The sequence below is a fragment of the Taudactylus pleione genome, unplaced genomic scaffold (genome assembly GCF_031769625.1).
Source record: "Taudactylus pleione unplaced genomic scaffold, aTauple2 ptg000201l, whole genome shotgun sequence".
In the NCBI taxonomy this organism is placed as follows: Eukaryota; Metazoa; Chordata; class Amphibia; order Anura; family Myobatrachidae; genus Taudactylus; species Taudactylus pleione.
Window position 1 is genome coordinate 62,928,706 of NW_028284603.1, and position 16,885 is coordinate 62,945,590.

The 16,885-nt window shown below is 43.1% G+C and overlaps 1 protein-coding gene across 4 annotated transcripts in view; it reads right to left on the reverse strand.

Annotated features, from left to right (window-relative positions):
* Positions 1-226: 226 nt before the first annotated feature.
* LOC148518667 (centromere protein H-like) overlaps positions 227-16,885 on the reverse strand; it is a 34,917-nt gene continuing 18,258 nt past the window's right edge. For 3 of the 4 annotated variants that reach the window (XM_088477657.1, XM_088477654.1, XM_088477655.1), the window contains 7 exons: positions 16,268-16,310; positions 15,717-15,788; positions 14,089-14,145; positions 12,737-12,800; positions 10,269-10,320; positions 885-1,042; positions 227-695 (listed from right to left, as the gene is read on the reverse strand). In XM_088477657.1, the coding sequence (XP_088333783.1) occupies positions 606-695; positions 885-1,042; positions 10,269-10,320; positions 12,737-12,800; positions 14,089-14,145; positions 15,717-15,788; positions 16,268-16,310 (536 nt within the window). In that variant the 3' untranslated portion in view covers positions 227-605. The remainder of the gene's footprint in view (positions 696-884; positions 1,043-10,268; positions 10,321-12,736; positions 12,801-14,088; positions 14,146-15,716; positions 15,789-16,267; positions 16,311-16,885) is intronic. The other variant, XM_088477656.1, reaches the window with a different exon arrangement.

Here is a 16,885-nt window from a genome sequence, read left to right on the forward strand (position 1 = left end):
ACACACTGCTGTCCGAGAACATGACCTAAGTTTACATCTGCATTGTACTCCTGGCTGGTGCCTAAGCATGCACCCAGGTTAGGCACCAAAGAGAGGGTTAGCATACCAACCAACAAATGTCGGTATGCTAGCCCTTTTGGGATGCCAGTGTCTGTATTCTAACAGCTGGTATCCCGAGCGCCGGCATCTCATACAGATTCCGTATAGCATCATAAGAACCAGCTGGTTGAGGTTTACATAGGAATAATTTTATTGTGTATAAACATTAACAAACATAAAATAAAACTATTAGAGCAAGAAAACAAAATTGGAACACATGACTAGATTAATCCATAACCATTCACTATCTACCAATATTTGGAACACCTGGATTCTACGCTCTAGCTCTGTCTCATCTAGATCAATACATCCCCTCCCCCCTTGCACAACCTCTCATAGTGGGATGGTACTGTAGAATGATTTTACAATAAGTAATCTCTACGTTCTTTTCATTTCTTGCAATTTAAAGAAAAACAAACAAATAAATTAAAGTTTAACAAATAGCCATGCACAGACTGTCCTCTTTTAGGTGGCTTTAGGCTTCTGGTCTGGAAGTCATGTAGCAGTTAGGACAAATCAGGATTACTCATCCTCAGCAGCAGACTGGTCAACTGTGGGTCTTCAGCCCAGTTCACCTGCGCACACATGATTAACCTCTGAAAGGTCAAAAAAAGGAAACCATACATTAGGTACATTTGCATTATGGGGATTGAGGTCAAATTGGACAGTGACCAAGGACAAAAAAATGTCCCATTAAAACAGTGTTGAGTTTCATTAGGACATACTGCATGTGTTACGCTATAGTCAAACTAGATATAATAACATAAGTTTGACAGCAGCTGTACCCGAAAAACCTCTTGAATGATGATCACTTGGTCGGAAATCCTTTGCATATTCTCTCCTCCTCTATCATGTACCTTCTTTTCCACCTCCTGGATTTTAGCTTTAGACTTTTCAGTAGATTTTAGTTTTCTGACGAGTTCCTGCCGCTTTATCCGTATTTCTGGTAGATATAGAATACAAAAATCTAAATATCCATGACATTATGTAACCATTAGGTTAGCATCCAGGAAGTTTATGTTAACAAGTCTACAGCCAGTATTTAAGAACACTGACAACAGAAGTGCTCATGAGAGTTTGAAGCAGTTTTAATGTGCTACAGGTCCACTCATAGGCTAATTCCACAAAAAAAATAAAAAAAAATAGTGAACTCCCATTATTTGCCTTAATTGTGGGAGTTATTCTGGAATATGCTCCCACTAGGCTGTGGAGGTTCTAGATTAAATCCATAATAACAAAAAAAAAAAAAAAAAAAAAAGCCTTATTTGCAAGAAGACTCCTCTGGCTATACCATCACAGCAAGCAAACTACCCTCTTGTGTAAGGGGGGCTGCCCATGCTGCAGTCCAGAGAGAGTCCCTGGGGTGCCATGCAATTAATCTGGCAGGCGCAGTGGGTCCAGCGCATGCATAGAAACACCGGCTTCTAGGGACTACATCACCTAGAAGCCGGGTAGGCAGAGGACTGGCTTCCTATTGGAAGCACCCTCTTAATCTGGACTTGGACTGACAGTCCCAGGGGTAGAAATCACCTCCCATTTGCGATTAACAGATAGTGATTCAAATGGCAAGCCACTACCAGTGCACGGATTCGCTGGCAGTGGCAGATTTCACTGGGGGGCTGCAACCCCTAGGTAAAATCCACCACTGGAACCTGTTATGCTTGTGGTCTAAAGCAGTCTGTTGTCAGGAGGCTGAACTGAGCATAATAAGCCATGAAAATTGTGCAATCTAGGATTTCACGAGGAAAATAAGCAGCCACACCTGGGGAGGGAAACTAGAAAGAAAAAAAAAAAAAAAAAAATTATATATATATATATATATATATATATATATATATATATATATATATATATATATATATATATATATATATATATATATATATATATATATATATATATATATATATATATATATATAACGGTGAACCTAGCCAACAACTTCTCCTGCCCTTTTCCTCTATTTGTAATACATAAAAACCAGGCTATGGGTGCACAGTTAATTATTTTCCCAGGTAAAGTGCATTTAGAACATGCTGCCAATTGTGAGCTACCATGCTAAAAGTAGTCATTTATAATCTTTTGTGTTAAACAATTTAGTAGTCAGTGATTAACAAATCACTTAAAATAAATATTCTATTATATTTTGGACTGGTGCTCTTTATGTAAAAAAATAAAAAATACATTTGCAACTTTGAAAATTATAATGAAGCCTTGCAACAGTTTTACCAGCCGCCACTTTATACTAATGCTCACCACACTCTGCTATTGCAGCCAATATTAGGCTGATGACTTACGGTATATCGCAACTTGTATGGCCTGTAATAAATATAATAAAATGTGCCAGTGCAAACATATTAGAAAGGGTACGATTATGGCAAGTCCTGGATAAAGTAATAAAATGTGTTAGTATTAGAGAAGGTAGGGACCCACCTGATAGGGTTCACCTTGAAATGGTGGGTGGGCACATTTTTTGGACAAACGTGCTAAAAACCTCACTTATATTCCATACAAGTCTTTCCATAAATATGCCATTCCGGTTGTTGCTCGCAAAATTGAGTTTTTCAAGGAGACACAAGTTAGTAACAAGGGAATTGTATGTATAAACTCCTCATTAATAAGGTTATTTCTTGTGTGATGAACATCACTAGTCCAAGCAAATATTGGCATGACTGCACTTCTTATGGTGCACGGTTAAAGAACTACCAGGATCGAGAACTGGGATGGCCTATTAATGGAAAGACTAGTCCTGCACCAAATGAAACGTCATCTATATACCAAGGTACAGATTATGTCCTTTCAATTGGCCTTTCTTGTTTGCACTATACTAAGTGTTGTACTGGGACATTTATTGGAAATGTTATTTGTTGAGGCAACGTCCGTTGGACATTACATGTGAAACTATTATTTGTCTTAGCATAACCAAGTCAACTCTCTCGATAGGTGGATCTGGACCTCATTAGTACTGTGGATTTACTCCTTGATCGCAAGTGTTACTGTTGCAGAATCTTGTACTGAGCCATACTGTGAACAATGCGCAGTACGACTCCTCGTTCATCTGTGACATATTATGCAAAGACAGAGCTTATTAACATCTTGCTTTGATTTAACAAACCGTTCAAATTCGGGATGATCTATGCTTTGACTTTAGCACCAATTTTTTTTTAATAATCAAAAAGGAGAACAGATTTTTCACCAAGAAGATAGTGATGAAGTGATGTGTAACAAGATTATAGGCCAAATATAATAGTGTTCGATTTTGCCATTGAATTGCTAGTGGCCATTTGTTTTGTTTTCAAAATATTTTATTGGTAAACTGCATGTAACATATCACAATTATATGCAAATATAAATACTTCCATCTTATTAATGTTATAACAATTACATACTTCAGAGAACAAGAAGGGTGAGAGACCCGCACGTAACCTACTAAACATTTTGGATCATTTGAGCAATTATTTAAATGTGGAGTTCCTGTTGAAATAACTTCAAGGTTATACCAAGTAGTTAACATCACTGCTCAGCCTAAATTGTCTCTTGTCAAAGAAGGTAAGGTACAAATAACAGGATTTTGGTACTTACCGATAAATCCCTTTCTCCGATTCCACAGGGGACACTGGAGTTCAAGACACTGGGGTATAGACGGTGGTAGAGCAGAGCCTGGCACTTTAAATAATTTAAAAGTGTGACTGGCTCCTCCCCCTCTATGCCCCATCAGCCGCAGTTTAAGAACTGAGCCCGAGAGGAGACGGAGGACAAGAGAAAAGAAAACGAGGAGAAGGAGAAGACCACAGAACGGAACAAGACCGACTGAATGAGAACAGTGGAACCCATAACAGGGAACCATGCAGTCACAGAACCATAGAATAAACCCAACAAAACGTCAGGTACGCAGCGCTGGGAGGGCGTCCAGTGTCCCCTGTGGAATCGGAGAAAGGGATTTATCGGTAAGTACCAAAATCCTGTTTTCTCCTTCATCCACTAGGGGACATTGGAGTTCAAGACAGTGGGGACGTCCCAAAGCCAACCTCCTGGGTGGGAAGCGCGGAGAACTTGCTGACCCCTCGGCCAAACCGAAATAGGGACTGCCAAGAACAATAGGCGCAGCAGAGGCAGAGGATCAAATGTCGTAGAGCACAGTAGACAAACACTACTCCTCAGAAGACAGTCACAGAAGAACTTCCACAACGTACGCACAGCGGAAGCCAAAATGAACAGAACGGCTGGCGAGAAAACAATCACAGTTGAGAAGCGGCTGAAAATAGACCAAACCAGACAGCTGGTAGCAGAGAGCCCCAACAAGAATCCATAGGAGAAGGGCAGAAAACGAGAAGAACTCGTGAATCATACTAGAGTCTGCACTGGAAACTGCAACAGCTGCAGACAGCAGAATCCCAGCACCGCTGGTCATAATCATATAGATAGAAGTATGACAATACCAATCAACAGATACAAAGTTGATCCTGTCCACAGACTCCCAATAAAGAGTATGCTGGGAGGTCAAAGACAAGACCGAACAATCGCTTTGAACAATCCTTGAGGTCCCACTACAACAAAGTTGTGAACCAGCGGAAAGGTTATACCATAGAAGTCTCCAACGAGTGGAGATCCCACGGGACATGAGGCAGAGGCAAATACGAGAGGATGAAGACTACAATTCCTTTCAGAGGGTCAGACAGTAGTATAACCCATACTGAAAACAGGGATAAAAAGACAACTTCCAACCTGATGGAAGTGCGTAGTCAGTACCAACTGCCGGCCCGAACATAGTGTGAAAACAACCAGGAACTTAGCAGTAAAGGAGCATGAATGTAACCCCACCCAGGGAGAGCTACAAATATAGGGAAGCATCCCACACAGCAAGGCCAGGGAGCAGGACAACCATGAAAGTACCCGACAGGTACCTGTCAGTGTGATAAAAATAATAAAAGATACTGAACAGGAAAACCCAACCAGGCCCCCTGCGTGGAACATAGTGACTGTCACACTTATGTAAAGATGTGCACTAGCCCAGAGATGCGCTTTGGTCCATAACCCCAACAGATTCTAGTAGAATAGTGTCGCTAATCTCAATGTACAAACTATGCACCCACACACCAGGGAAACTCTAAACTGTAGAGCCAACTGATTAAAAGAGCAGAGGGCTGCTAGGACAGCCGCTAGGCTCCGTAAGGGAGATTAACGTTATGTATGTCAGGTTGCATGAAATAGGAGCATCTTCTGAGGCATTAGTGAGGAAAGCTCTTACCTGTGAGCGACCAGAAGCCCTCTGGACGCTATGTAGAATGTCACTGACTTTTTTTTATCATACAGCAACCCGCCACGTTAGGTATAAAAAGAGTAGCTTCAGTGGGCTAAGACCAATGCTCCACAGCACGGACCTTTGTCTGGAGAAGTGCAGGAGAAATTACTGTGGAAACTAATAAAATGTTAGTGGAGACAAGAAGGTCGTAGAACAGGACTCTAAATTGAGCCTGTTCTGTGGGCGGCCCAAGGCCTCATGGTATGAATTGTACCTAAGGGCCCTTTTGAGACTCATTTTATTGAGATATGCGACAAAAATATGGAGTGCCGGAATAGATACTGAGAAGGGTACCTGTACTTAGACTGCGTTGGTTATCCCAAGTAAGAAGGGATATATCAGTGGTGATAACCCCAGTTAGGGTTAAACAAAAAACAGGTTTTTTTTTTTTTTCCAACTATTCGGAAATATTAATACAAGTGCACCACTGTAGTTGTAATGATAATCGATCCCCCGAATGGGGCGCCGCCCCAGGACATGTATTGGGTCCATACTGGAAGCAATGCCCAGGGAATTGTGACCATCACTATGTAAGCTGCAGAACATGACTCTAGTTTATAGAACCACCATATAATAGGAATGGATATAGCCTACAGCTTCTGGTAAACCCAGACGGCTACGCTTCTGGTAAACCCAGACGGCTACGCAAACCTAATGAATGTGGAAGTATAAACATTATATATTCATACACACACACAACCCAATACCTAGGGAGAGATAGTGTAAAGCGGAGTCATTGTACCAACTACCGCATCAGGAGCGTCCAGCCTCCAATCGCAGCATCTTTAATTATGCTAGTATGTTATGGTAAGGATAAGAAGCGATAGCCACATATGCATACGTGTACCTACATACAAGTTTAGTAGGTGACGATAATATTTAAAATAGAACATGAGCATAATTAGTGCCACATGGAAGGATAAGTTCACTCCAGCATGTATATATTCTAAAGCAGGGCTGGTGTGTATGTATGTATGTATGTATGTATGTATGTATGTATGTATGTATGTATGTATACATACATATATGTATACATACATATATATATATATATATATATATATATATATATATATATATATATATATATATATATATATATATATATATATATATATACACACACACACACACACACACACACACACACACACACACACATATATACACACACACACACACACCGTGGCCTACCTCCACGCCGGGAGGCTGCTCATGTGTCCGTGTGGCTGTCATTCTGTTATGGCGTAGAGGCAAGATTTGTTAGCAGCGTGCTGTCCCAGACTGGTGTCGTTCCTGGGACTTGTTACTGGTGTACTCGCCTTATATATTAGGAGCGTGCGTGCTTCAGGTGAGTCAATTTAGCTCCAGATTAACCCGTTTTTCGAAGGGGGAATCAAAAAGACGATCTCAGTTTAGGCAGAGTAGCAAGTACACCATGGGGTGACCTTCACAGGCTATGATATCAGGCCATTAGATTAAGCTAGGCACCCTTTGTTATAAAGCCAAGGGGAAGCCTGATATTGGGTAATACCCTGCGCTGCAATGGCGGCACTGTGTCCCGTCAGCCCAGCGCCTCTAGCCGGGAATGTGCACCGGCTGAGTAACTGGCACCTCTCTGAACCGCATAACGCGGTGTTATAGTGCAAACAGGGGTTTAGGCTAGTTCCCATTCTGCTAACAACTAGCTATGCACAGTAGCTAGCACTATACAGAACTGGAAGGTTTTAAAACCAGCCTATAATGTAGTATATGTGCTGGCACCTATATAAGCCTACAACACCTGGTATTTCCAGGCGGTCTCCCATCCAAGTACTAACCAGGCCTGACCCTGCTTAGCTTCCAAAATCAGACGAGAGAGCGTGTTCAGGGTTATGAGGCATAAGCCTGGAGATGGGATGCCATAATGTGCTAACCCTGGTTAAGGATAAGCTATAACCATAAGTTTTGGCCCCAGCAACTAGAACAATGACTAGTACAAGTACTATACATACTATATATCTTTAATTAGGTTAAGCCATAACACCCGGTGCTTGCAAACTCCACACAGCTAGGACCACGGTGGGAAGAGAACCCACGACCTCACTGCTGCGAGGCAGCAATGCTAACCACTACACTGTCTGGCAAAATGGCGGGACAGTGTCCAGTCAGCACAGCGTATTTAGCTGGGAATACTCCTGTCATACAGTGACAGACATCCCTTATTATTTACTGAAGCACTCCCAAAAAGGGAGGGGTCTCGTAGGAGACCAGTGCTAAAGCACTCCCTGCTGCAGGTAGTGCACTGAGCACTGAGTCAGCGCTTGCCCCCTGTGTTGGAACTGACTGCTGGCATTGCTCAGGCAGGATGTTCCAGAGCGTTGTACAGGGAAGTGGCATTATCACAGTGAGCCGCTTACTAACCTCAGGGATGCTGCTGCAGTGCAGACTACTGAGGAGGGATCCCATACAAAGGCGCAGCTGTGCTCATTAGCTGTAACCGCAGCGCGACACGAGCTGTCCTTAGCCCAGCGTTTTGGCCTTGGCCGGTTCGCCGCTAAGCCCCGCCCCTAACGCCACATTAATGGCGGTAAATCACCCCCACCTTGCTAACGGGGACTCTGCACTACTAGCGCTGTTACCTAGGCAGGCATAGCGCTGAGAGAGCCAGCGTCGGTGCTTCTTCAAACAAGCACCGGCACAGCAACCAACCGCTGAGAGCGCTGTACCACGCTCTCCACCGGCTATGAGCATAAGCCAGCGCAGGTGCTTTCATACAAGCACCAGCGCGGTAACTTAGAGCCGCGTTGAGCGGCTCCTTAAGCCCCGCCCCAGCCCCGTTATGCAGAGCTATAATAGTGGGGCTGCAGACTCCCGTTATGGGAGTAGAGGGACGCAGCAGTCTCCCTCCTTGCATATAGGAGTGAGGAGCAGGCGTCTTCAGTGACAGCTGCGGCTAGCAACGCGCTGTCACCAACGTAGAGGGGCCTCTTGCTTTATCCATCCCCTCATTTAAATAGGAGGGGGAATAGTGGCTAGGCTAAGCCAGAGACCCGGACGCTGACTGCTGAGTGCAGATCCGGGTCTCATCAGCAGCTCCGACACTGCAGGGAAGGAGGCTGTGTAGCAGTCACGCAGCGCGCACTGTCCTGAGCCCAGCATTTTCGCCCACCACTCCAGCTAGTCAGGAGTGGTGGGATATACTTACGGGCTGCTGCGGCCGGGATGCTGGGCTGAGGGGGCGGCGAGGAACCCGGACACATGCCGGTGTCAGCAGTGGCGGGTCATCGTAGGGTCCGACGACTCCATGTGCTGGTGCCCCCTCCTCAGGGCCAACGGACACAGGCTGCAGTAGCCGTGTGGTGCCCTCCCGGCGGCTCCCCCGTAGCAGGCAGACTGTCACAGCAAGCAGTCTGCCTGTCCTCAATGCTTGTTTAAATAAAAAATATAAAAAATATGAAAAAGGCTGGAGACAGCCAGATGTGCGACCGGCTCTCTCGGGCACATTCTAAAAACTGGGGCTGATGGGGCATAGAGGGGGAGGAGCCAGTCACACTTTTAAATTATTTAAAGTGCCAGGCTCTGCTCTACCACCGTCTATACCCCACTGTGTTGAACTCCAGTGTCCCCTAGTGGATGAAGGAGAAATATGGTAACCAATCTCAAATTTTTTTTAGCCTTATTTTCCTTATTAATTGACATTTCTAGCCAATCCATATGAAACAGGTAGGAGATGCAGGGCATTAATAAAGATAATGTTAAAGTATCATGTTTATATCCACTGAGGCAGGATTGTTTTCTTCCCAGCTGTAACGATTTTAGCGAATAAGATTTGTTGACTGAATGGAGGCTTGGTTAGGTTCTGGTTTAAGTATATATCCTAAAGGGCCCATTCAGGAGAGATAGTAATAGGTATACCTAAAACATCTTAAATGTATATTTGGATTATAGACCAACATTTTTAACCTCTGGACAGTTCCACTTTTTTTTATTAAAAACAAAAAAACAACCTTGTTTTGCAAATAAAAAAAAAAGCAAAAAACGGCACTTTCAAAATCAGATCATATTACATTTGGCCCTACGCGATTTTAGAAAGAATGAATGTATTGTAATAGAGTTAAAAAATGAATTAAAGGTTGGTGGCTTTAAAATATATAAATTACTTATTTATTTACATATAAAAGTAGGATACATTTAGACATTTATGAGGAGGATCATTGTGAAGTGCTGTAATTTCTATATGCGTGATATTGATGCCAAATATAGTCAGGATACAGAATATGCCCTTTAACACACTCCATTTACGATCTGTAAATATTATAAACAAGCTAGAATTTAGATTGTCCATTAACATCAAAAAGCTTGATTATACTACAGATTGATTCAAACCTTAAGGAGCATACACACGGTCAGATGTGTCAGATGAACGATTTTACCAAAGTTTTGAACGATTTTTGACTGCATTAAAATGAATGGAATCGTCGAAGTCTGACTGCAAACACATCAGATGTCAGATATCGTTATCTGACAAACGGGAACGCGCATTGTAGATCGTCCATCGTTCAGGCATGTCAGATATGTCAGATTTTCCTTCAGATATGAACGACTGAACGATTTTTAAATCGTTATCGTTCATATCTGAAGGAAAAATCTGACTGTGTGTATGCACCATTAACATACTGTAGGATAATGTAAGAAAATAAACTTATTCACTAAGTGAACATTAGATTGAGTATTTATATAGAGGCAGTACTTCCACTACGAAGACTTCTAGCTATGAACAAGTTAAGAAGTTCTGTAATACAAACTCCTAATGAGACATATATAGAAAGTGTTGCAAAGGAAACCAAGGAGGTGTTAGTGGTCACAGAAGTATTGCAGCACTTACCTATTCTCTTTCTGCGGATGTCATCCAACTGCTCCTCCATCTGTCTGTTACTCTATATTAGGAGCAGAGAAGAAGAAATGCTCACACAGCGACATTACCCTGTAACGCACAATATGTAGTATGCTCACCCTGGATTTCTTAGGGGTGCTCTGTGCCAAATAAACCAGTCTAATCACATTAGTAAGAATAAAATGTATGTGGAAAAAACAATTAAGAATGGAATTTATTCAATTCATCTTATATTGTTTCAGTTCTTCCTTTTAGCAAGTACGTGATTGTTTTAAAACAGACAAGAGTACAGACAGACTTGCTAAAGGTCATATTAAGTACAATGACAGGTTTACTAACAGAGCTGCCACTTTTACAGTCAGACTGTGTGATCCCATTACCAACTTGTGTAACCCCAGTAAGAAAGTGGTAACTTGCCATGCCACAAAAGGGCTACATTCATGTGCCAGGAATACACACAAGGGTGTCATACATTCAAAGGATGCACAGTACAATGGAAAAAACAGACATGTAATCTAGAGCATACTTGTCTATGTTCTCATTTTACACTATAAATATGGTGGAGAAATCAAATGTAATCATGTTGCATGGAAATTATTAAATACTGTGCACAGCAGATCAAACTGTTCAGTCAAGTACATTTATCCATCGGTGTCCCACTTATTCCCTCATAACGCTAGCATAGTACAGAATGCTGCCACATTACCCAGAGCTCACCATGGTGCTCAGCTTGTATACCCAAATTAGCTCTGTTTCCTGGGTGACCAATACCAGGTCCCACAGTACAACTAGACCTAACTAGGTATGCAACAGCAACAAATAAGTGGCCTTAATATAGAAATCTGCATAATAAAGCCTGGCAGTGGGCTAGATGAGATTACAGGAGAATCTTTAGGTTCAAAGCCTGGAGCCAAGAATTTTGCACATGTAGCTCTAAGGCCATTTCCCATTTAATATTTTTAGATGTGTAACCTTATCAAAGAAGCATACATTCCTCTTATTCACAGAAATCCCTTATGTAACACAGTGGTAAGCTTTAGAAGTGGCTCAAAAAATGTTCAGATGTATCCAAGCAAAGAGGTCTCTAACCTTTAGGCATATTAGAATTATACTTTCTATTAAACTATGAGGCTCAACATTCAGGCTCTGTCTGTTTCAGAGAAGTTCTATGCACGGCTGTCGCTGTACTACTAGTTCCAGTAGGAAGTGTGGCATCAGTGAAAAACCATGTACGTCTGCCAGAAGATCAGAGGGAAAGGATGGACAGAGCACTGCAGACATCACTTGGGATGTATTGCTCCTGTCAGTCTTATCAGACAGGGTGTTGTCCATCAATTTGCCTTTGTAGAGTGCAGGAGATTAGATTCCTGATGAGAGACTCCAGACAAGACACTGTTGAGGACCAGTTTTCACTTTGGATATTATTCTCAAAACTGAAATCTGGTCTTTCAATGAGTGGGCACAGGCAGGTTTAAAGGGGATATAGTTAGGATTCAGACGGTCACAATACAGATCCCGAAGGTCAGAATCCGACACATTCCAGCAGTATTACGGGGAGGGTTAGGCACTAGGTAGAGGGTTACGGTATTTCCCTAAATCGGTTTGGATTTAGACAGTCAGGATGATGCAGTCAGTATTCTGTCCATGGGCATCTTGACCGCACCCAACCCAGTGTAAAGAGCCCAGGTGTGGGACTATTGCACAATTCAACTATAAACTATTTAAAGGAACACGTAGAAAATTCCTGTCAAAAAACAACATCATTCTATTTGGTCTAGAGATCTACACATCGCTCTAATCACCAATCTGCAGATGCTAGTTAACAAAGGGCCCACAACTCACACTTACAGATACCATGGGTACAGAGGGCCTAATTCAGACCCGCTCGCGAGCGTAGACCGCTCGCAAGCGGGTCGATGGTGCCCTAAAGCGCACGACGGAGGGAGCTCCGTCATGCGCTCCAGGTCTCGCACCAAAGGGGGCGTGCTGTCGATGGTGACTGACAGCACGCCCCCTTTGGTGGGCGTGACAGGGGCGTGGCTGCCAGACGGAGGCGTTCCCATGGGAACGCCTACCGTCTGGGTCCGGCCCCACTGACATCACTAGTCATGTCAGTGGGAGTGATTTTGGCTCTGATAGAGCCCAAATCACTCCAGGGTTTGCGGCCACGAGACCCTACCGCAGGGTCTCGTCGCAAGCCCGATGGTCGCGACCATCATCATGGACGCTCGCTATAGCTGTGGTAGGTAGGAGGGCCCCGATTCAGAGCGAGCGCTCTGGTCAGAGTGTTCGGCTCTGAATCAGGCCCAGAGTGCAATCTGTAGTAACAAAGTGAAGAAATAGCACTAGCACACCTGGACGATTAGGTCTTTAATATCAGCAACAAATGATCTGCAATGTTATTAATCAGTGATACAATGGCTTTATTTTTGACGTTACATTTCAGTAAATATGCTCACCAATTCTACAACCATAATCTGGTTACAAAGATCCATAGAATGAGTCATCACTGGCATAAGAGATCTGTAAGTAGAAGAACACCAAACATACACAAATACATTACACAGCAATTTTTATTTTAGATATATCAGACCGACTTGCTAAGGGGGATGCTGTAACTGGTCCTCAGCTGAATGTTAAATCATATCAGGAAATGGAAAAAAAAAAAAAGAAGCTATACACGGATATATGGCTATGGTTATACAGGCCGAGAGATTATTACGAAGATATTGGCGTTAGTATTTCTGTTCAGATGAAAGCAATGTCTCCCCACCTAGGCTTAGCTGATATCACTCTAAAGTTATAGCTCTCAGCACCATGGCTGCCAGAAATCCCACTACTTCAAAGCTTTGGCCATCATGACTTATACTAATAACTATTTCCAGGGACCAAGGCCCTGATTCAGACCCACTCGCAAGCGCTTGTCCGCTCGCAAGTGGGTCGATGGTCTGCACTGAGCATGCGCATGACGGAGGGAGCTCCGTCGTGCACATGCGCCAGACGAGACGAGCGAAGGAAAGTCCTTCGCTCGTTGTGTCTGATCAAAGAGTTGTATAGGCTGTGGGTGGTGACCCACAGCTATATGAGCGTCCAGGAGGACGCTCCATTTTTATGGAGGGCGGCCCTCATTCAGAGCGTGCGCTCTGCTCAGAGCGTACGGCTCTGAATGAGGGCCCAAGTTCACTTAAAAAAAAAAAAAAAAAATGGAATAATGAGAGATTGTGGACTTGCACAGTTCTACCTTGTGGGTATGGTAATGGGGGGAGAAGGAAGTTGTGGCTGCCTGGTGCAATAACAAAAAAAATTACTTTATTGTAACAAGGCGCACATATGCCGCAACACCGACAGAGAAACCAGCCGCTGTGTGAAGAGAAGCAGCCAGAAGACACAGAAGGAAAGTGTCTGTGGGCTGTAAGGGCTGAATGCGGGGACTGTCTGGAGAGACACTGTGGGGTTTGAGTTGCAAAAACACTAGGAGGGGTAATTAGTTGGGGCCCTGCCTATTTTGTAAGTCCTGGGCACCACAATTTGATGGCTGCCCTGGAGGAAAGATATATGGGACACACCTGTAGCAGATAATTTAAAGCAGTAATGTTATGTTTAGCAAGGTAAAAGTAAAACCACCCAAGTAAGGCATCCCACCACATTAGGAGGGACTCCCCAGGCATGATGTCAGCATGGGAGACCTCATCTTCAAGAATGAATAGAGCACTCCATTCCACTTTGCCAGAATGGCCATTGTTAACACTGCAGTCACGTACATAGAATGGAGTCATATGTATATAAACAGTATAATCCATGATCCACTTACTGGCACCGGGGCTCACTTTTTTGTAGGCCATCCACCAAGAGGTTAAAAGTCTGCATCCTAAACACAGATCAAGCACTAAGAATCAGTTATTTGGTGTAATAACAGTCCCAAAAAAAATAGATGTGTACATAGACATTTGATTATAAAAAGGTTGCATCATCATTTTGTGGCCTCCATTTAAACATTTTTTTGCAGATCTTAGTGCAGAGGTTCCCAAACGCAGTCCTCAAGGCTCCCCATCAGTTCAGGTTTTAGAGATATCCATGGTTGAGCACAGGTGACTTAATTCGTACCTTAGTCAATTTGATTTAACCACCTGTGCTCAACCACGTATAGCTCTAAAGCCTGAACTGTTGGGGAGCCTTGAGTACAGTGTTTGGGAACCTCTGTCTTAGTGAAATGACAATTATATTACGCACAAAGTTGGCATAGCATAGGGCAGAGGCTCCCAAACTCTTCCTCAAGGGACCCTAATGGTCCAGGTTTTAAGGATATCCATGGTTGAGCACAGACGGCTTAAAAATAAATAAAATAAATAAAAAAGACTGGGGTACTAATTAAGTCAACTGTGCCAAAGCATGGTTCTCCTTAAAACCTGGACCATTAGGGAACCTTGAGGACAAAGTTTGGTAACCCCTGCTGTAGGGGGGGATAAACCAAAATTAAAATGGCCCCAGGGATCATTGTTTTGCTCTCCTACAGGAAATAGACAATGGCTAGTTTCACACAACTGTCATCCGGCCAGAAAAAAAACAAAAACGGACAAACTGATGACTTCCTTTCACATGCAATGGATTTTATTCGAATGAAACAAGCATTGACTACAAGGCCACGGGACGTCTCAAATCTGTGTGTGACAGCATGCATAAAGTTAGGTGAGGCATCAAGTTCTGGAGATGGCACGGCAGCCGTCCTAGTCAGCTATTATCACGGTGACCGTGCTGTGTTAATGCAGTGTGAAAGCCCGAATGCATTTGTAACTTCCACTGAAATTAAACAACGGAAAAAATAAAAAATAAATAAAATTTGTTTGCCGGATGGACAATCTGTTGTGTGTGAAATGGCCCAAGGGAGATTTAAGCAAAGAGGGAGTAAGATACAGGAGCGGGAGGGGTGCAAGCACTGTATTTCAGAACATTATATAGACCCAAGTTACAGACGCCCCTGCATAGACCATGTACACGGCAATTTTCCCCAAAAAGTAATCTGCACCTCCCTATAGCAGGTGCTAAAGATGCATGAACACTCTGAGCTTTGCCTACATGAAATCGCCTCTCCACACCCTTGTTCCACATATTCAGCCGCAAGGATCAATGAGCCCAGTTTTTGTACAGTTGCATAGCCGCATTTACATGCTCTCATACTCTGGGCATATGCAAACAGGCAAATGTATGAGTTCTAGCTACAGCTCTAAAAGCAGCCCTGATCTCTGGATGTAAACTCAGTCGCCAGAGTGCATTCACCGAACAATGGACACAACAGCTTCCCATCCACACGCGTGTATTGTAAATGCAGAGAGTGAAACCAGAAATATCAAAAAAAGTCTCCTGTCTGGAAGTAAATAAATTTTGGGTGCTTCTAAATGTTTGGTTTTGTATTTTATTTGCCATTCCTAAGCGGTGGCTTACCTCAGGAGAACACGTTCTTTAGTTCTCACAGAGCTCCTTTCATCCTCTAAATGTGTGCCAGCGATGTTCAGTCTAGAGACATAGGATGGATTATGACTGGGCCAAAAAAACAGAAGTAATTCCTCCAAAAGACAACTGAAGGGTATTAGACACCTCACCTCTTCAGGTGCTTCAAACCCCTCCCATTCCTACATTTTACCTTCTGTGGAGCTAAGCAGGGTGGGGGGGGAGAAGGCAGGCATAGGAGGGGACTTTTGTTTTTGCACTGCAGGGTACGCTGCTCTCCTGGGTCAGTGAAATACTGGTAGTGTGGTGACCATCACAGTGCAGCACCACACTCCCAGCCTAATGTAGACATGAGAGCTGCACGAGGTGGATAGCGTGCAAGAGGAGCAGAATTTTACCTTAAATAAAATAACGCTTGCTTTTCCTTATTGCCAGCTGATTTATAAACCCTCAAGGTGGCCAGCTCAGTGTTGGGATGACCCATCAAAATATAAAGGAAAATACAAAAAACTGTACACACTATTAGAATAAAAAGAAATCCGTACTTTTCATTTAAAGACCCATTCAAATCTTCTTTGGAAAGGCCTCCTAAAACAACAATATAAAAAAAGAGAAACAATCTTATACAGGAATAAATATCAGAATGAAATAAACTGTCTCCATACCGTGGGGGTTATGATATAGATCAGTGTTATACTTTTGATCAGTGTAGCTGAAGATAGTAATGCAAATTGTCCTAGACATAACGCTAGAGTTGTAGCTCCACCCACTGGCCACTGCTGGTTTTACAAGAAAATACATCATATTCACTTGATGGGTTCAATATGATTTGTCAGCATTCCGCATGTCAATCACATTGACGATGGCATAATGTTGCAGCAGAGAATGCAGTAGTAATGTTATTTTAAGCATGGTTTACCAAGTCAGCATTATAACTTTAAACATGATGGTAAAACATCTAATGTTGACACAGTACAAATAATTGAATGAACATTACGATAGTGTCAGATTTCTCTGCTTGACGTGCTGTCGGCAATACAACTGGAATGCCAGCCAGTTAACTACCACCCCCACTGGACATTAGTGGCGGGGACACAATCACCAGTGATTACAGTAGGAGCTGTAAGGGCAGTGTTGTGACCGTCTGAAGCATCCTAAGGACG